Source organism: Haemorhous mexicanus, chromosome 2, assembly GCF_027477595.1.
Source record: "Haemorhous mexicanus isolate bHaeMex1 chromosome 2, bHaeMex1.pri, whole genome shotgun sequence".
Lineage (NCBI taxonomy): Eukaryota > Metazoa > Chordata > Aves > Passeriformes > Fringillidae > Haemorhous > Haemorhous mexicanus.
Window position 1 is genome coordinate 32147563 of NC_082342.1, and position 19998 is coordinate 32167560.

The 19998-nt window shown below is 49.5% G+C and overlaps 2 protein-coding genes across 2 annotated transcripts; one reads left to right on the plus strand and one right to left on the minus strand.

Moving 5' to 3' along the window:
• Positions 1-86: 86 nt before the first annotated feature.
• On the plus strand, positions 87-4007 carry EMG1 (EMG1 N1-specific pseudouridine methyltransferase). Its single transcript, XM_059838237.1, has 6 exons — positions 87-248; positions 334-435; positions 770-911; positions 1272-1330; positions 2751-2900; positions 3682-4007. The coding sequence occupies exons 1-6, from the start codon at positions 114-116 to the stop codon at positions 3793-3795; spliced, it is 702 nt and encodes a 233-aa protein (XP_059694220.1). The 5' UTR covers positions 87-113; the 3' UTR covers positions 3796-4007.
• Positions 4008-4224: 217 nt separating this feature from the next.
• LPCAT3 (lysophosphatidylcholine acyltransferase 3) lies at positions 4225-18238 on the minus strand. Its single transcript, XM_059838235.1, is given in 14 exon segments — positions 4225-4568; positions 4685-4811; positions 4931-5089; positions 5624-5771; positions 6362-6528; positions 6816-6902; positions 7569-7677; positions 8087-8265; positions 9336-9373; positions 9457-9550; positions 9700-9806; positions 9921-10028; positions 18027-18180; positions 18182-18238. Coding segments are annotated over 13 exon segments (1509 nt in total). The 5' UTR covers positions 18224-18238; the 3' UTR covers positions 4225-4568; positions 4685-4694.
• Positions 18239-19998: the final 1760 nt, after the last annotated feature.

Sequence of the window (19998 nt, forward strand, 5' to 3'; positions counted from 1 at the left end):
CTCCGGAAGCGGGTCCGGCCGGAGCCAGATAGAGGGCGCGCCCCAGCGCCATCTTGGGTGGCCGTGGAGCGAAGGGCGGGGCCAGGGCGGGGCCGGAGGGGCCGCGTGACAAAATGGCGGCGCCCAGGCGGCCACGTGGGGACGCGCAGGAGGAGGATGATGAAGGGCGCTCGCTGGCGGGCAAGCGGCCCCGCGGGCAGCGGCGGCTCCTGGTCGTGCTGGAGGGGGCGAGTCTGGAGACCGTGAAGGTGCGGGTGGCGGGAGATCGGGGCGGGTCCAGCCGTGCCCGGGATGCTCTCACTTCCCGCTGACCTGTCTGTGCTTTGGCCGTAGGTGGGGAAGACGTTCGAGCTGCTCAACTGCGACAAGCACAAGGCGCTGCTGCTGCGGAACGGCCGGGACCCTGGGGAGGTGCGGCCTGACATCACCCACCAGGTACCCGCTGGGTCCGGCGGCGCCTGTGGCGGCCTGGGCTGCTCGGGGCAAGGCGGCTCGGGGCCATCGTCCCTCGGGTCCGCAGGTCTGCTTGTGCCCCTGGAGCCCTGGGGCGAGTTTGGCCTCTCCTGCTACGCTGGTGGGTTTTGGGTTGAGTCGCTGTTTGGGTCTGGGCTTGGTTTCTTAGCGTTATAGCATTACATCCCGTAGTGGGATGAGCTTTCAGCCTCAATATCGGTCCCTTCTGCATTTGTGGGGGCTGACTGTCAATTTTCCCTAGAATTCTCTCTCCTGTGCTTTTCTATTTGCACTACCGTGTACTTTTGGCTTTCAGAGTCTCCTGATGCTGATGGACAGCCCCCTGAATCGGGCTGGGCTCCTGCAGGTTTATATCCATACCAAGAAGAATGTTCTCATTGAAGTAAATCCCCAGACCAGAATCCCAAGAACTTTTGATCGCTTCTGTGGGCTTATGGGTAAGCAATTCAAACTCTACTCCAGCTATAGAATAGTGCAGGAAGGTGGTCAGGACAGGGCAAACCTCGGGAAAAGTCAAAAACTGGCACTGAACTTAAAATGGGAAAGTGAGAAAAGAGCACAGAAGTGAAAGCATCTTCCTGGTTATCCAGGATGCATACCCTAGCTGTATGCTCCTTAGCACAGTGGGGACTGCCTGCAGAAGGCTGTGCTGTCAGCAAAATAATTTTTTTCAGACTATGATGGGAACTCCAAAGGTGGACTTTTTGTGTAGCTCAGCTCAGGCACAGCATGGGATTCGTGCAGCAAATCACTGCACAGCTTAAGTGATTTTTTTTTTCTTGTTTTCTCTTTGCCAGTTCAGCTGCTGCATAAGCTCAGTGTTAGAGCAGCTGATGGGCCTCAGAAACTGCTGAAGGTAAATACTCTGTAACTGTTCACAGCTAATGTTGCAACATTCTAATGGCAACGTAGGAGGAATTTTTTTTTAGGGGGAGGTGGTTTGGTTGCTATTCTGTCTCGTCCAATCCTTGCTGGGGGTGCTGGTTTCAGGAGGGCTCTCCCACATGCTGCCTGGCTAGGAGCTGCTGCTGCAGGAAGGAAACCCCAAATATACCTGCCCTTGGAGCTGAGGGATCTGTTTCCTCACCTGAGCCTGACTGCCACGCCTGGGCGTTGACACTTTTCGGGTACAGCTTTCAAAAGGGCAGAGAGAGATGGAAATGAAGATATAATTAAAATGGCTTCTGCAGTCACAGAGGGGAACACTGGATTAACCATAGGGACAAAGGATTTATCATGGTATCACATTTCTCACATGAAGAACTACCCTTGGTGCTGAAAATGCCAGAAAAGCAGCTCGAGGAAGGTGATGGTGATGTCACCTTGGCAGAGAAGGCTTGGCCCTAGCCAGTGCACCTTCCTGAGGATACGGGTCAGCAGGCAGGTCAGCAAGAAGCAAAGAAGAACTGATCATGACTTAAATGTGTGTTGTAATTTTCTTGTGGAAAATCTGGACTCCCCAAAGAGGGAGAGTGGTTTTTAATTCCAGTAGCAGCCTGCTTGCCAGCCAAGATGAGACAGCGTTGCCTAAAGGGGACTATAGGTCCTCCATGCCATCCCTCTGTGCCTGTTTCAAGAGCATCTTCCAGGTACACACTGAGACTGGCAACATCTGGACACACCTGCTGGGGTTTGTTCTGTCCCTGTGCCTGGGGACCCTGACCTTGCTGCCCAATGGGTCCTCCATGGCTTCTTTGCAGGAGAAGGTGGTGTTTGGGATGCTCTTCTGGGAGCAGTGCTGTGCCTCAGCTTCTCCTGGCTGTTCTGTATTGCCTTCTGTCACTTGGAGAAGGTCTTGTGGACTTTTGATTTTGGATTACTCAGGAATGTCACTGCTGCTCATGGGGAGCTCTGCTACTCGTTCTACTGCTCCCCACAGCCAAGGCTCATCTACCTCTGCATCACCTGTATCCTGGGCACATCTCAGCCCATCGGGGATTGTTTTTGCCCCAGGACCTGGGTGTACTTGGTGGGTAATCCAGGGGACAGGGAAACAGGATGTGTGCTCAAGGGGATTTGATTTGTGGGTGAGGGCAGTCTGTGACGTTCAACTGTGTATGCAGTGTTGGTTGTGGAATGACAGCACCACTGTATTTTGTAAATACCAAGGCCAATGAGGATGGATTGCTCCAGATGCACCAGTCATGAGCTCCTGATGCAGCCTGCAACCAGCTGATGAATTTTTTGTTTGTCTGTTGCTTTTAGCAAACAATGCATCTAGCTATGTGTCAGGGTCGGTTACCTCTACACCCCTATTAATTTTCTGCTCTCTGTAGGTGATTAAAAATCCAGTGACTGACCATCTGCCCGTGGGCTGTATGAAGATTGGCACCTCTTTTGCAGCGTCACAGGTGTCAGATCTGCGTGAGCTGGCCCCTGCAGCAGAGCCAGTTGTCATCGTGGTGGGAGCTTTTGCCCACGGCTCGGTGAGTGTGGCTATCCCTTACCTGGGGCTGTGAAAAGGTTTCAATCTTGTTCTGAGTATGGAGGTTTTATCTGCCCTTTTTTGGCTTGGTTTCCCCTCCACCCAGCCCCCCATTTTCCCCTGTATGCTTGTCAAAAAAAGGCTCAAAACTGCAACACTTGGTCTGTTGTCCCTCCCAAGGGAGGAGGGCATTAGTGAAGGCTGGCAGTTTCCCTGCTGAGGAAATACTGTGTCTCTGCAGTTCTTAGTGTTGGAAGGGATCTCTGGAGATCATCCAGTCCAACCCCCTGCCAAGGCAGGATCACCTGGAGCAGGTGACAGAGGAACGTGTCTAGGTGGATTTTGAATGTCCCCAGAGAGAGAGACTCCAGAACCTCCCTGGGCAGCCTGTTCCAGTGCTCTGCCACCCTCATCATAAAGAAGTTCTTCCTCATGTTGTGGTGAAACTTCTTGTGTTTTAGTTTATGGCCACTGTTCCTTGCCCTGTCACTGGACACCAGAGGAAAGAGTCTGTCACCACCCTCTGGGCACCCACCATTGAGATATTTATGTGCATTAATGGGATCCCCTCTCAGTCTTCCCTTCCCTAGACAAAACAGGCCCTGCAGTGTCTCCTCAAAAGAGATGGTTCCATGTCCCAATAATCTGTCTAGCCTCTGCTGGACCTTCTCCAGTGGCTCCTTGTCTTTCTTGTACTAATGGAGATGGGGCTCAGTGAAAACTTTTTGCAACTTGTTTGGTTTTTTTTTTTTTTTTTTTCTATTTTCCCCCCTCCCCTCCAGGTCAATGTTGACTATACAGAAAAGATGGTCTCCATCAGCAACTATCCCCTTTCTGCTGCCCTGACGTGTGCTAAAATTACTACCGCCTTTGAGGAAGTGTGGGGAATAGTATGAACTTCTGCTTCTACTGCTGTCATGATGGACTTGTATACAGTGACTTCACATCCTGGAAGGGCTCTTTGACTTGGGTGTGGACCTGGTGCAGCTTTGGGCTCCTGGAAAACACTTCAACTTCGTCCTTGTAGCTTCTGAAGCAATGAAACTTTAAACGGACTGCCCCACTGACCCTTTTTCCTCCTATTAAAGGTACCTTTTTTGAGTAAAAAGTGCTCGTGAATTTTACTTTCTCATTTTTCATATGCGGGCAGGCTGGATCCCCTTATAGCAGGGACTTGGCCCAAATTTGTCACAGAACTGGAATTCTTAGCTGTGCCCTGCTCACCCTGGTGTCACTCGGTCCTGTAGAATTGCCTTGCTCGGCGGCATGTGACAGTTCACACTCCCACACCGAGGCACCTGAGAGGAAAGGAGCTGAAGCTGATGTTAAAAAGACCAGGAGCAATTTTTATCTTAGATGACAAACGTAGAAAAGTCAGAAGGTGGCTCCAATCCAACGCAGCACCTGCCGTGAGTGTGGTACAATCATCTGGTATCAGTGGAGAGACGAGTGCCGGCCGCGGGACGGCAGAGATAAGGCAACGGACAGAAGGTGGAGGGTCTCAAGGAGGCTCGCTCGGATCCCCTCCTTTTGGGTCTCTGACCCTGTGCTTTCTCCTTCCCCCTCCTTGCGTTGAAAAATAGTCATACTTCAACACAGCAAACTTGGCAGGTGATGCTTTGCTTCCGGAGTGTTAAATCAACTCCTACGAATGCACAGGTGGTACAATCTGAAAAACAGAGGCGCCCTGTATTTGCTTCGGTTGATTTGATGTTTGCCTTTCACCTTGGGCTGCAGCATTGCTGCCCCACTTTACCTCCTGGTCTCTACCTCATACAGCCTTACCTTTTGGCTGTTATTCTGCTCTCTTTAGCTTTTCTTTTCGTGGCACGATTAATCTGCGAATGTAAGGCAACACCAGCAGTAAGGTGAAGAACAACACGTGGCCGAAGAAATAAATAGACCTGTACACCTGTAAAGAGAAAGGCAGGGTTGGGCATCAGCAACCAGCTTTGAGCCAAGAACACAGGGGAGGAGAAGGAGGGAACAGGGTTGACCATGTGGGGTCGTCTGTTTGTGGCTTCTAAATACCTTCATCCATTTGTCCCAGGTGAAAAGGCAGAATGGCACCAGGGAGTAACCCATGAACATCCAGTGGTTAGTCTGCTGCAGCACGTAGAAGATGGGCCGCAAGACAGTGATGGAGGCCAAAGTGTTTAGGGCAGGACTGTCCCGAACAAGGTTCATGGCCTAATTTAGAGAGAAAAACCAGAATTCTCAGCAGTTGGATGTCCTGTGGCTGTATATGGAGGCTCTGGGGCCAAAGTTCTCTATCCGGCTGTGTAAGATGTGTTTTAGTAAGCAGCTGGTCTAAAAAAGTAGCTAAATCCCCTGTCCTGGCCAGAGTTTTAATTAAGAAAATACATTTTAATAAGGAATATTGTTCTTGCAGCACTAGGAGATTTAACAGAGGCATTCAGCTCATGTGTTTGTCCTCCAGTCTTTCCAGCTGCCAAGCACTTCAGCCGCCCTCTGCTCATATGCCAAGTTTTCCAGTTCTCTCCCTGTCAGCTTCTGAATATATTTATGGTTTGCCCACGCAGAAGGCAGCAACCTACTGAACTCTTGAGAACACAACCCTGCCGTGCTTGAAAACCAATTCCAAAGTGAGCAGCTATTTTTCATATTCAATGCAAGTAAAGCCTTCAGCGTGGCACTTTCCAGACCCAGGGGCAGAGGATAACACAGGCCCCCCTGTCGTGGTAAGTCAGACAAAAAGCACACCTGTCTTTCCACGATGACTATCAGCAACTCCATCTGAAAGCACACCAGGTAGCCAGAGTGCAGCCCGTGCCAGATGGCCAGGAAGAACAGGGCCAGTGCCTGTGACAGCAGTTTGTTGCCCAGGAACTTCAGGCGTTTGAAGATGTAGCTAGAGTGGAGAAGAAAAAAAGTGCTTCCAGGTTATTCTCTGCCCTCCCCTGGCTGTGTCAGGGATGAAGGGCCCAGGGGACCCAATACCTTTGCACGCCCTGTGGTGGCAGGAGCAGCATGACCAGGGCAAAACCTATATCCAAACAGAAATCCCAGCTATAAGGGGGAGAAGGGGGTCAATACATACAATTTAGCTCTGGCTCCCAGCAAGTGCTGAACCAAAACCCATCCAAGTTTGGAGTGGGGAGCACCAAGAGCCATGATGCAAGAAGCAGCTGTCAGAGCAGCTCTGTGGCTGGCTGAGCAGGCAGGCAGCCCCAGGGGCTCGCTGTAGTCCCATTCTAGTCTCTGCTGCCATCAACTGCTTGCCTTTATTAATGAACTGCCCTTCCAGGTGAATTAATAGATCTCTCTAACCCAGTACCCCAATAACCTATTTCTAAGGGCACAGCAGCAAAAGATGGGAAAAGGTGCACAAACTGAAAACTGGCAGATTCCTCCTCTAGTGCTCCTGCTTAGCCTAAGGTCTTGGTTCTGCTGACAGAACAGAACTGACACATGATAGAAGGAGAGTTTTGTCCTGCTCACCGGGCCACCCAAGCATTGGTGTTGATGTTGAAAGAAGCAATGGTCCCTGTGAACAAAGGTGTTGTCTCATACAGCCAGACCTTCATGTTGGCACAGGCATTCCACAAAGGCTTTCCATTCTGGTCTTTCCCGTTGTACCCCAGACCAACAAGGATGCAGACACCTTCCTATCAAAAAATGCACAAGGAAGATAAGATGAAAATATTGCCCTGTTTTTGCTGGAGAAGCAGAGCTGAGGAACTGCTGACTATCACTGTGTTGAGAGCATCACTACAGATGGAACAAACGGATTAAAAACTGCCTTTTAGTTAGCTAGCCTTTGCTAACTTAAAGCAAGCTGAACTGACCTGCACTGATCTCCAGATATTTGGATTTCTTCCACTTAGCACTAAGTCCAAGAGGCTTGGACCTTTATTCGTTTGTCTTTTGCTTCTGGAACGACATCTAGACTCACCGTAACAAGCCAGCAAGTTACGTATTTGTAGAGTATCATTTTGCCCCAGATCAATATGTAACCACAACGGAACCAGAAAGGCTTCTCCTGCAGAGATAACAGTGAAACAGAGTAAAAATAAAACCTGGAGTTGAGTGGTCACAATGACACAAGGTATTTCATCACCCTCTTTTGTTTTAATCTGTGTTAAGACATACGGACTGGGCTGCCAGGCTTATGCAAACTTAACACATCATTCTCTTTCCTTTGGTAATATTTGGCTGTATTGAAATAGGTAGAGTTTGGGAAGACTCTGGGATTAGCATAATCAAAAGGCTTGCTGATAATCTGCCAGTAGGAGTTATTTGTTAGGAGCTTTCCAAGAACGTCAAAGATTATGGTAAGCCTTGTAAGTTACTCTAGTGAAATTCTTTGCACATCATGGTTTAATGGAAAGTCATTAAAAGGTCATGAAATACATAGGTTAGGTATGAAAACCAACAGTAGCATTTAAGATCAATCATCTATTTGTAAAAGTTTTCATTTGTTTCAGTTCTGCTTAACAGATTCCTGTTCTGCATCAGGTGGAATCATCAGGCCAGGCAGTAAAGCCAAATTAGCTGTGGAAAATCTTATCACTAGTTGCCAACTTATTTTTAAATTGAGGCAAAAAATTAAATAAATAAATAAATAAATAGTCCCACTCTAGTAGATGCAGTGCCCACCAGAGAAGTGGAATTCTTCCACACCCCACAAGGCCAAGTGAATACATACCATAAACTCATCTGAGGTGAGGTACTCATCAGAGATGTACAGGCTCGACAAGGTGTAGGTTACTAGAAACAAGAGACCCAGGCTCAGGCGCTTGAGAGCAGGCACGAAACTGAGAAAGAAAAATGCCAAGGTCAAGGAAATGCCTTGGAAAGAGACCATCAAACTCGTAGTTTTGAAAACAGAGGTGGAGAAGAGGAGGTGGGGGAGACAGTGATAGGGAGTCACCACATTCCACTGCAGCAGCTGCCTCTGTTTGGAAGCTGGGATGCAAACATCACCAGGCTGGAACAGAGTCTGTACTAAAGATGTCAAATGGTTGTTGATGTTCACGCCCTGGGACAATGCTGGGACATTAAGCAGAGTTATGAGCGACTTTTGAAAGACTGCCTTGCCTCATAAATCACTCCTGGCCACAGTACTTCTGTGCCCAGGTAAGAAGGCAGTCTGCTGCAGGGAACGTGGAGGAGTCAGCATTCTAGGATCGTAGGAAGGGGAGAAGCCAAGCAGCTTTGTATTACCTATTGGGTCTCTGGCCTGGAACATCAGTCATCTCACCCCTTGCCAGTTTCTGATAGTCTGTCATGGAGAACTGAGGCCCAACCATGAAGGCACCATAGAAATAGGAGAATCCTGAGACCTCCAGCAAGGTAGGAACCCCCCGAACAGCAAATCGCCGCTGCTCAGGGGTCAGGAACTCCTGCACCAAAGGGAGTGGCATTAACATCATCCCAGGGGTTTCATCCAGCTCTGGATATTATATCCTCACCCTGCCTCCCTACTGGTTTTCAGTTTCTTTTTTTTTTTCAGTTCCTGCTCCCCATGGACATGGAACTTTACACTTTGCACTTCTTGTCCATTCCTCTCCCCAGCCCCTCTCTATGCCCACCCCCTCCAAACAGCAACAAGATCCAATGGTTGAGAGCAGTTTCACAGGTCTCTATTCCCAAATAAGCTCCAAACATGGAAGGGATCCACTGACATGCATCCCTGGCAGCAGAGTAGGCATAGTAGGAGCACTGCAGTATCTGTCCTATTCCAGTCCCTGACTGCAATTTCATGTACTCTCCCAAGACCTTATTGTGCTACAATTCCTACTTCTTGATGCCAAAATTCTTTTTAAATACTTGAAGCTTCAGCTCAGGAAGTTTCATCTTGACCTCATTTTCCTGCAGTCAGCAGTGATTCCATGGATGCTACAGACTTGGTCAGGCCTCAGACAGGAGATGGGGAATGCAGGTACTTGAAGCAGGATTGAGGGACTGTAGCGTGTGTAGTGCCCTCTCCCACACACTGTGCTGTGCAACTTCTCTGTTTCTCTGAGCTAAAATCAGGGTCCTAACAAATGGTAAAGGGCAACCATTGACAAGGACATGGTAAGACTAATCAAAGGAAAGGAAGATGGGAACTGAGATCCAGTACTGATTGTCTGCAAGTTAAAGGTACGCTACCCACAAGACACAGAGCATCAGGGTTTGGGAATCTAAAGCAATAGATTTGGGGGAAGGAGATGGTGGGGAATTTGGAAGGGTGCAGAGTAATATTCTGACATAACTGGAACAACTTCTGTCCATCACTACTGTCTCTGTTCCCAAATTATTTTGTTCCAGTCTAGAATTCAGTGCCCTCAAACACACCCAGAGGCTCCCCTCTCAGCTGTGGCTTTTACCTAACAATGCAGCTTGCTAACTCACATCCTTTGAACTTGATTTTCTGATCTCTAGCTCACTGGGGCAGCATGGAATGACGGAGAAATGGTGTCTAACTCACCGGATCTTTTCCTCCATCATAGTAATCAATGGCCAGACCTAGAGGTGAGAAACAGTGACTTGAAGCCCTGGGATGGGCACAGCTCGCAGAGTGCAAGAGAGAGAAGAGAGGTGTCACTCACCAATCAACTTAAGTGTCAAGACACAATGTGGCATTGTCCACTTGATGTCATAATGCTCTGTGGCTGTGAAGTAATATCCAGCCATAAGGTATGTCTGAAAGAAACCATTGTTTGGGTTATTCAAACTAATTCCTCCAGCTGGTTTTGATCTGCCTCCACTTTTCCACCCACAGTTGCTACTGAAGTGCTGAACTGAACAGAGGCCTCCCTTCTACAAACCCAGGGACAAAAAAAAGAGTTTACCATCTGGAAGAGAAATGTGGTGATGACGGCAGTGATTGTGCGACCCATTAGTCTCAGTATCAGGAACTGGATTAGGACACATATCAGGGAATGAAAAAACTGCGTCCCTGTGGGCAGGAAAAACAAAGAGAGAGATGAGAAATAGAAATTACACAAATAGGTCCTCCCAAATATCATCGTGCCCTGGGCCAGGCAGCTCTCTCTTCCCAAACTCATCTTACCAAAATTGAAGTAAGCAATTGAGACCCCCGTGAACACGTTGTAGAGGTGAATGAGGTAGGTCTCCTTCTGGAAGAGGAAATAGCGCTGGAACAAGGCAAAAGGATATCCTGAGAGAAAAAAAAAAAAGGAAGAGTTGTAAATAAGTTTAGACAAGTATTTGTCGTGAACCAAACTATAGCTTTTCTGAACATGTCATTAGGAACTTTACATCGCACATTATCAACACGGGGCATGGTGTTAATTCCTGATACTGCATTTGCATCTTGGGAGACAGACTCCAGATGAGTTATTGTGTACAGAAGAAAATACTTTAACAGGAACATAATTATAGCAAAACTGACATTGAAGTGCACAAAATTACAGGATTACATTTTCTGGCCTCATTCAGTATATGAGATGGATAATGCTGAAATACATGAATCACACTTTAGCCTGTGATTCATTTCCAAATTATGTGACAAATACAATGAACATGGCAAGAAGCTAGATTAAAAAAAAAAAGAAAAGGCTGGGGGGGAAGGGAAAAACTTTATGGTTAATACCATTACAACGTCCAAAACACCTCAGTCCTACTCCCACCTCAATGAGTTCTTTCAGCTTTAATTTCAGATCTCCTCAGGTGACCTCCAGTAAGATACTCTCGCTTTTCTAACTCTGCAACTTCGGATTTGCATCTGATTTGTGAACTACTGGGTACACAAAGCTGTAACTAAAATCCACTGGTACTACGCGTCTGCTATTTTTGGAAAAAAAAAAAAAAATCAGTCAGAAGCATTTCATATGGAGCAGCTAAGAAAAGTGGAAGGGGTTTTTTCCTTGCATTTTCTGCGAGGTAACTCCTAGTCTAAGTTAGGAATGCCTCCAGATTATTCATCTGTGGCTCAAGTGAGAAGCAAACATTTGTGAAGCTCTCGGGTAGTACAGTGAGAAGCATCACACAGAACACCACAATTCAATTAAATTCTGTTGTCTAGGTGAGTTTCACGAAGCATGCAATAAACACTGCCACATAGCAGACAGTAAATATAGTAAGTCTTAATACACAGTGGCACAGGAAGTGTTGCAATTAGCTTTTCTAAAAGCATGTGCACAAGGTGCTGAACTGGGATACAAGAAGCCACTTTATTCTGGCATCTTGTAACTTTATGGCTCTACTTTGCAAGCCTGTGTGTTCTCTTACCCTGCTCAGAAAAAGGTGAAATTCATCACATACCACAATACTGGCATCCACACTACTTATCATCCTGGCTGAAATCAGGAGCAGTGGATGGAGCTCTGCTACCTGCACTAATGGAGCAGCGGTAGCAGGAGGTGGTCATGTTTTATATGGAGCAGTAATAAAAGGTGATGAAATGCACGTTCTGCCGAGAAGTGTATGATGGATGGAAGGCTTCCAATAAGCAAGGCCAAGTCTAGTCACTACTGTGAGAGGAAATGAGAAACTCTGTCATGTTATTTAAATACATGTCTGGCAGTGCTCACAGGCTGGAGCCATTTTAAGGCCCTCTCCAACCCTGCAAATCCCTTGGGAGGGAGCCCTGGAGTTGGGGACTTTGGGGCTCTTTTCTACATCCTGTTGGGCTCACGTTCTGCTGCATCCAGATGTGTACCTGCCGCCTCCTGAAACCGAGCTGCTGCTCCCCATTTCCTCAGCCTCCTGCCACCCCTCTTTTGGCTTTCCCTGCCTCCTTGTTGCTGTTCCTTCCTCCTTTTGTGTCCCACGCCGGTCTCCACGCCACAGGCTGCTTTCTGGCCAGCCCCACATACCACAGCCCTCTGCTCCCAGAGCCTGGCAACCTCCCTCCTGCACATCCAGCCTGCTCTCCCTTCCAAAACAGCGGCTCCAAACTCCCTACAAAATGCCTTACCCAGGCCATCCCTCTCCCTTCCCGTTCTTCCATGCTTTTTACACAGCCCACTTCTGTCCCGTTCCACCCCCACTGCTGGCCTGAACACCAGCTGAGGGGGAAAGAGGGAATTGGCAAAGAGAGTTCATCACACGGGCTCTCTGGGGATACAGGAGTAACTCAAAGAATTAGAGCAATTCACATGATTAAAAAAAAAAAAGTAGTATTTTCTACTGGCCTTTTACTCAGAAATATACAAATGGGGATTTTTTGTTCATGAGCCAATCTTCCTGCTGAAGTTTAAAAACCATAGGAAGAACTGGCTTTGAGAAATGGAAAGTGGTAAAAAATATGAAGTTTTATTAGATCAGAAGTTTAAAAGCTGAGGTTTACTGTGGAAAAATGTTTCCCCCTTCTGAGCAAAGGGGAGAAACTCAGAAATACAAGCGAAGCACTATTGACTGCTGTTCATCAATATGCATGGTTTTAAACCTTCCTTTTAAAGGGTCTCCTACTCTCTTAAAAACCACCAATATTTTGCAAACCAGTCAATTTCTACCAATTTTTTCCTTCTAGCCATTTCTATAGACATAATAGAAGTATGATTGAATACTATAATGTAACTAGTGTTCCTACTCTTTCAGAGATCCATCTCATTTGTCAGCTGTGCTCATTTTTAGCTCTATGCAGGAAATCATGTCATGGTTTGGGTAATGCTGCTCTGAAGGAAAAAGAACTATGAACCCTTGCAAATAGAGAGTTACTAACAACTAACACTGCATCCATGGTTTTAGAAATATAAACTTTAACCCTGGTCTTGCACTACGTGGCTGCTGTTCCAGTTCAAAAGTCATAACATCAGCCTAAATTCTTCTGATATCCAGAGTAGCTTGGTTAGTACTCTGGACTGCAGTTTACCTACAGTTTTGTTGCATGGGATAATTTTCTCAGCTTTACAACTGGGCCAGTTGCATGCTGCTGATACAAACTTTCACCCCCAAACAGCAGTGCATAGCAATGGTCATTCTGATGTGGCCTGTGCCCTTCTGAACACTGATAAACTATCTACAAACAGTTTCTGCTGATAACAACACCATTACTTCTGCCCTACCACCACGTCCCTGAAACAGCCTGAATTAGCAGAGCAGCTTTTGGAGCTATGGTTGCCTTCTGGCAAGCTGGATGGCACCTTTGGATATGCCAGCAGCAGGAAACGCTGCGCTGCTTTGCTTCTGCCATTCAGAGCAACAGGACAGGAGTCCCTGCTCCTTGCTGCCAAGAGGCTCTGCCCAGCAGCTCCCACTCTGCCAAACTCCCCTTTCACGCCTCCCTAAGCAGAGTGGACTGAAGCAGAGTGGGAAAGTGGCTGTAAGACTCCTGGAGAAAACAGCAGGGAACCTCTGATCCGAACTCATTCTTCCCTATGCACCACGGAGCTGAAAAACAGCCTGCACACAGAGCTGGGTTTTCCCTCTAGACACATCTTCTATAGAATGGAATTAGCAATTGAGATGATTTTTATTTTTTTTACTTCACAGGAACAAGAGGATGATCTCTGGTTAAGAGAACCACGGAGGAGGAAGGAAAGGACAAGCTCAGCTTCTTGGTCACAGCCATTTGGGAGAGTAATGGGCCACTGCACAAAGCCCAGCTTGACCACGGATACAAGAATCTAATTGAGCAAAAGAAGTTAAATCATCAAGAAGGTGGATTAGGCAGGAAAGAAGTTCTACTAATCCCAAGCAAAAATAGTGCTCTCAAGTTTGCCACCTTCTGGACTGGGTGATTAAGATGCCTCTCTTTTTCCAGAGATAAAGCTGCAAATAAGAAAAGCAGAAAGATTCTTTTCATCTCTGCTCCCTTTATTTCCCCTTTGATATGCAATAGCTCTATCTCATCTTCAAGCCAGTACCTCTATTTTCCCTCTTCTCCCTTTTGCTGAACATTTAACTCCTCCTTTGTTAACATCCAACAACTGTCTCCATTTTTTAATAAGACTGCTAAAACTAAAAGGAATGGGACAACAGGAAAAAAAAGAGTGTTAAAATATCAGCCTTACCTAATATTTTAACTCCAAAGTTATTCCTTTCTGTTTCTAACACTGCAGAAGTGCCACACCTTGTTTAACACTGGGTGCATAAACATGAGTATTTTAATTCAGCTCAGGAGCTTACCTTGAAAGTCCACTTATGGTGCTTTAAGTTTGCATAACAAAACTGTCTCAAAGCATGTGAACAGGGCTCTCTTCACACAAAACTGAACTGAAAACACACTGTGACAGTGCTGGTCTTATGGCAGGACATTGCTGCCTCTTAAAACTTTTCCCATCCCTTACCCATCAGAATCAGTTGCTCACAGGCCCTTGCAGTAAGGTTCCTGCTTGGCTGACCAGCTTGGGAACTCAATTTGGGATAAGCTTTGGGTGACCACAAGAATTTCACTGAGCCTAAAAATCTTCAGGATGCAGGGAGCATGAAGCAGAGCATGTAGAAAAATTGATGAGAAGTAGCAGAGGAGGAGATGAGACAACTTGCAAGTGAAGCAGTAGGTTTCTGGCACCCATTGGGTAAGAATGTGTTACTTTCTGCAGGTCCCTGCTATGTCCATGGAATGAAAGAACACTTTCCCAGTGCTTTTCCTGGCAGGTCTGGGCAAACCAGCAGGGTCATTTCTGGCTCAGGGCTGTAAACAGCATGTTGGCTCCCCTCCATATTATGCAGGTAGCTCACAAGGCACTGTGTTATATTATGGTAAGATAAACAGCTTTAATTCTTTGGGATCGTACAGCCGTGCAAGAAACACGAGCAACATGAAGTATGAAATCCACAGTGCCATAAGGCCTCCTGCACCCTGGCTTATGCTTTGAGCAGTGACAGCAGGAAAGAAATGTGTCGCCTCTCGTGTGAGGACAGGAGCAGCAGCACAGAAACCCTGTTATCTCCTTCACACCACTGGAGCAGCTCCAGTGGGAACACCGGGACCTACTGAAGAGTGCAAGCTAGAGTTCATCTCTCAAAGACATTCTCACACAATTGACAGACATCAGTGTACTGACATATCACAGTTTTTATTGTGGCAGGGTCCAGAACTGTGCTTCAGGTATTCCTGCTGTTGGTCCTGCTGCCAACTTGCAGACTACTTTCTTCAAAGGTTGTCTATGCAAATTTTTACGTGGGGGAAGTCTGCAGTAAATTCTTCATCTTGTACAATCCAGGTAAGGGATGCTATTCTAGCTGTAGTCTCTACTTCAAAATTGCAGCATGCATAAACCTGTCTCTGATTTAAATACAAAACTGTGACTAAAATCCCCATAATTTGTTTAGCAATGTGCTGTTGCTGGTTCACTGAAACAACATGGTGCTCTTTAGGACTACTCTAGTTTTAGTTCTTGAATGTTCGTTCTCCTTTTCTTGTTCTCTCCTTTTTTCAGTCATGTCAGAATGCCAACAGTTTTAAATGACCTCTTTTGGTTATTTCAGATCATTACTAAGCAAACACTTATCCTGAATCAAGAGAGTAAATTCAGACTATTTTTTCAACAATAATTCAGCTTTCTTCAGAAATCAGTGTAAGAAGTTGAAAAGTCCTTTGTGATTCTTCCTCTTTTTCAGAAGACTATTTTTACCCATTTGTGGTGATCCTCTGAAAGTGAAACCCTAGAAACTGTTGTCACAGTAAAACTGCACAGTGTAGATGGGAAACTGCATCACAGAGGAAGAAATAAGCAACGACTTTTTAGTCCATCTTTGGAACTATGCTTCACCCTCATGGCCTTGTCCTGAAATAATTCAGCAGCATTAGCTGCAGCCAACAAAAATAGTTTTCTTCCTGAATCTATGTAAACACCTGAAATGGAGGAAGTGAAGGAAAAGCCATACTTAACGTCCTAATGCCACTTCCAGCTTTTAGAAATGCCTTTCATTTATACCCCATGCCATCCTCTGAAGTGGTCATCAGCACTAGTTGCATTACCAATGAGATTAAAAGGATTGTAAACTAAGCTGCAATTAAATGAACATTTCTTTGTGCAGGGCTGAGGGACTCCTCTCACTCTCCTCTCATGTTGCTCTGGAGTGTTTGGCCCTTCCTTTTAAAGTAATGGTACAGGTATAACGCTTTCCCACCCAGTGCTCACCCATCCATTAAGCAGGAGAGCTGGAGTCATTCCCCTCTGCCTGAGTGGTTCAACCTCCATGACCTGCAAGAGTGCCAAACTGCAGGCAAGGCTGTTTTGCATGCCCTGAAGCCTTCTGTCTGAAGTTATGCCACTGCATCTAATGAAAAGATACTGAGCTAGGGAGAAAGGACGGGGAAAAGTGCAGCTCCAGCCTCCTGCTTTGGTTTTTCCATTTGAGGCATGCAGGGGAGAGACGTGAGTGATCTTCTGGACCCCAGAATTTTAATACAAGTTCTAAAGATCCATTGAGACTATGTAAAACAGATAGTGGCCTACCTTGGGAAGGGACACTGTGGCATCTCAGTGGCTTACTGTCGACACTGCACACGGAACATTTGTAACAGCACACACGCTTCCTTAATCTGCTGACTGCAGCAGGCAGCTCTTATCATCATTAGGACCATAATTATCTGCTGTTGATTTCAAAGAACTGGTGCTGCACACCCACAAGACGCTGAGCAGGAAACACCCTCCCAAATGTCGTGTCCCCAACTTACTGCTAGCAAGAAGCAACTCGGAGGGTACGATGGTGGTGCATTCTGCAGAGCCATCTCTGCTGCGGCTGCCTCCACACACACTTTCTAGGACCTTTTCTGCATCAGCACTTGTTAGACTGGTCCCTTGGTTGATCCAGGTGACTAACCTCGTAGTGAACTATCTGCCTTTTCTGGTTTAGGTTTCTGCCAAACAAGTAAATTCAATCAGAGCGCAATTAAAGGACTGGAGAGAGACGTGGGAGAAAGGAAAGCAGGACTTTTCTCGTTCGGAGGTGGGGAGCTGCTAGACTAATTAACACTGACTTGTGTGCATGTCTTGTGTGTTTCCTATTGCTTCATTTTTTTCTTTATAGAGGTTTGGTTTAACAAAGTTCTGCGTTGAGTTCTAAACGATAGCCAGGGCAGTCTCCTGTATCGACCCTTCACGGGAAAAATGTTTGGCTCAGTTTGATCTCACACATCATAAACTAAATCAGGCAGAAATAAGTCTGGTGCAGACCACGGTTATGAAGTGGCACAGTTTTTCTTGCTTTCATTTCCTTTAAAAATATTATACTTCTAGTTAGCCAAAGCAACTTTATTGTGATAGATGACATGGTAGTGGCTGTATCACTTCGAAAATACTTTCAGGTTCAGAGGAAAGCTTGTATTTCTTTTCTGCTAGGTGACTACACCACCAAATGCTTTCACAACCCAAAGTTTCCCTGAGCATCTGCAGAGATTTACACAGATAGCATGTATACACACACTTGAATTAATGTTTTGGGAGCTACAACCTCCCCCTCAATCACCAGCCCACATCACAACTCCAGCCCTGCCTTAACCATTTCGCATGGAACTCAAGTATCTCGTGTTTACATAAGCGCAGGCACCCTGTGTTTTGCAACACGCTTCGCGCTGCAGGTGGAGCGCAGGACATCACCCCAGTTCTCCCGGCACGGAGCTGGAAGGTTTTGCTCAGCCTGCCCGGTAGTGACCCTGATGACACGCCTCTCCTGCACAGTGCCACCACTGCCGCACACACGGGCGACGTCCCGGACAGTGACACCCCTGCACTCGGACGGGGCAGCGCCTGAGGGGCTGCGGAGATTCCCGAGCGGACACCCCTCCGGACACACGCTCACGGGGCACGGGATGCACACTCACGGGACAACCCCAAACAAAGTTCCTGTGCCCGGGACACGGACCCAAATCGGGGTCTTTCGCAGCCACCCGGCTCCTCCTTGCCCCGCGTCCACAGGCGGCCTGCCAGGACGGCGCTCCGACCTCCCGCGGGGGAACGCAGCGAGCTCTCCCTCCGCACCGGGCGGGCCGGGGGCTCGCCCCGGGCAGCCGCAGCGGGGCACTTCGCGGGCTGCCCGGGCGGGACAGGCGGCGCCGCTGGCGGCATCCCGCCGGCTCGCCGCGCACACGTGGCCTGGCGCGGCGGCGCTGGCACAGGTGCGGCTCCGCGCGGGCGAAGCGATGCCCGGTCCCGGCCCCCCGCGCAGCGCGGCACGGCGGCGGCGGCGGGTCGCCCGTTCCCCCGGCGAGCGCGGAGCCCCGCCCAGGGCGCCAGCCCCGTCTCCCCCCGCCCTGCCTTACCCATGAGGATGGACAGGATGAGGCGCAGCGCCTGCTCCGACGAGCCCAGGGCCTCGGCCAGCCGCGCCAGGCTCCAGCCGGACCCCGCCACCGCCATCTTCCCCGCCGGCCGCCCCGCCGGCCGGTCGCGCCCCGAACCCGGCAGCGGCACCAGCCACCGCGGCCCCCGCACCGCGCGCGGCCCCCTGCGCGCCCATTGGCTGCGGAGCGCCCGGCCCCGCCCCGCCGCGCCTGCGATTGGGCAGCGGTGGCAGCGGGGCAGGGCCCTGCGCGCACTAAGGCAAAGGTTACCCGCGAGTGGGCGGTGACGCGGGCTGGCCCCGCCGGCCAGTGATTGGGGGAACGGCTGCCGGGGGCGGGGCCGGGGGCACGGCGGGGCGGGGCCGGGAGGGCGGGGCGGAGCGCGGCTGCCGATTGGCTGCGGCGGGACAGGAGAGCGGCGGGGCGGGCCGGGGGTTATTCGCGGACACGAGGCGCGCGCGGGGAGGGCGGGAGCGGCAGCGGTGCGTGAGTCGCGCGCGGGGCCTCGGCCAAGGTCTGGGTCTGGGTGTGAGCCCGAGCCCGAGCCCGAGCCTGAGCCTGAGCCTGAGCCTGAGCCTGAGCCTGAGCCTGAGCCTGAGCCTGAGCCTGAGCCTAGCTCTGGGTCTGGGTGTGAGCCCGAGCCCGAGCCCGAGCCCGAGCCCGAGCCCGAGCCTGAGCCTGAGCCTGAGCCTAGCTCTGGGTCCGGGTGTGAGCCCGAGCCTAGCTCTGAGTCTGGGTGTGAGCCCGAGCCCAGCTCTGGGTCTGGGTGTGAGCCCGAGCCTGGCTCTGGGTCTGGGTGTGAGCCCGAGCCCGGCTCTGGGTGTGAGCCCGAGCCTAGCTCTGGGTCTGGGTGTGAGCCCGAGCCTAGTCCTGGGTCCAGGTGTGAGCCCGAGCCTAGCTCTGAGTCTGGGTGTGAGCCCAAGCCTAGCTCTGGGTCTGGGTGTGAGCCCGAGCCCAGCTCTGGGTCTGGGTGTGAGCCCAAGCCTAGCTCTGGGTCTGGATGTGAGCCCGAGCCCAGCTCTGCGTCTGGGTGTGAGCCTGAGCCTAGCTCCGGGTCCAGGTGTGAGCCCGAGCCTAGCTCTGAGTCTGGGTATAAGCCTGAGCCTAGCTCTGAGTCTAGCTCTGCTGCTTGGCTCCAGCTCCTGGGTACTGCCTGTGGCTTGGCCCTGACCTCAGTCGTGGCCTTGGCCACAGCCCCGTCCCTGGTCTTGGCCTCAGCTTCAGCGCTCTGCTGGAGCTCCCCCGGCGCTGCCAGGTCCCGCTGCCCCAGGGGCTCCCAGAGGACACATCCCTGCTGCTTGGCTCCCGTGGCCCAGAGGGACCTGCTTCCCATACGGGCATTATGGCAGCAGCCGTGCTTTGCCCTGCGCCTGTGACATCGGCTCAGTGTGCCACAGCAGCCAGCACCGTGTCAGTGGTGCTCAGTGGCCATAAACTAAACCACAAAAAGTTTTAGACAAAAAGTCTCCCATGACTGAGAACTTCCTTACACTGAGGGTGGCAGAGCACTGAACAGGCTGCCCAGGGAGGTAGTGGAGTCTCCCTGTCTGGAGACCTTCAAAGCCTGCGTGGATGCATTCCTGTGTTACCTGCTCTAAGTGACCCTGTCTTGGCAGGGAGGTTGGACTGGATAACCAGAGGTTCCTCCCAGCCCTAGTAATTCTGCGATTCTGTGACTCTCCAGTCACTCAGCAGCTGGGCCCACACAGACTCCCCATAACTCAGCTGCTTCTTAGGTGTGTCCCCTCATGCAGGTGTCCACGTGTGCACCTCAAGTTCTCCCCAGCTGAAATTTCAGGTGCAATGGATGTGATCCTCTTCCCTTGTCTGTGTTACCATTTTCCTGCTGGGTCACTTGGGTGCACAAATTCAGCTGAGGGGGAAAATATAGGCTCACACAAAGGTTCACATGAAAAGAGACCTCTGGAGTTCTCTGATCCAAACTGCAGCT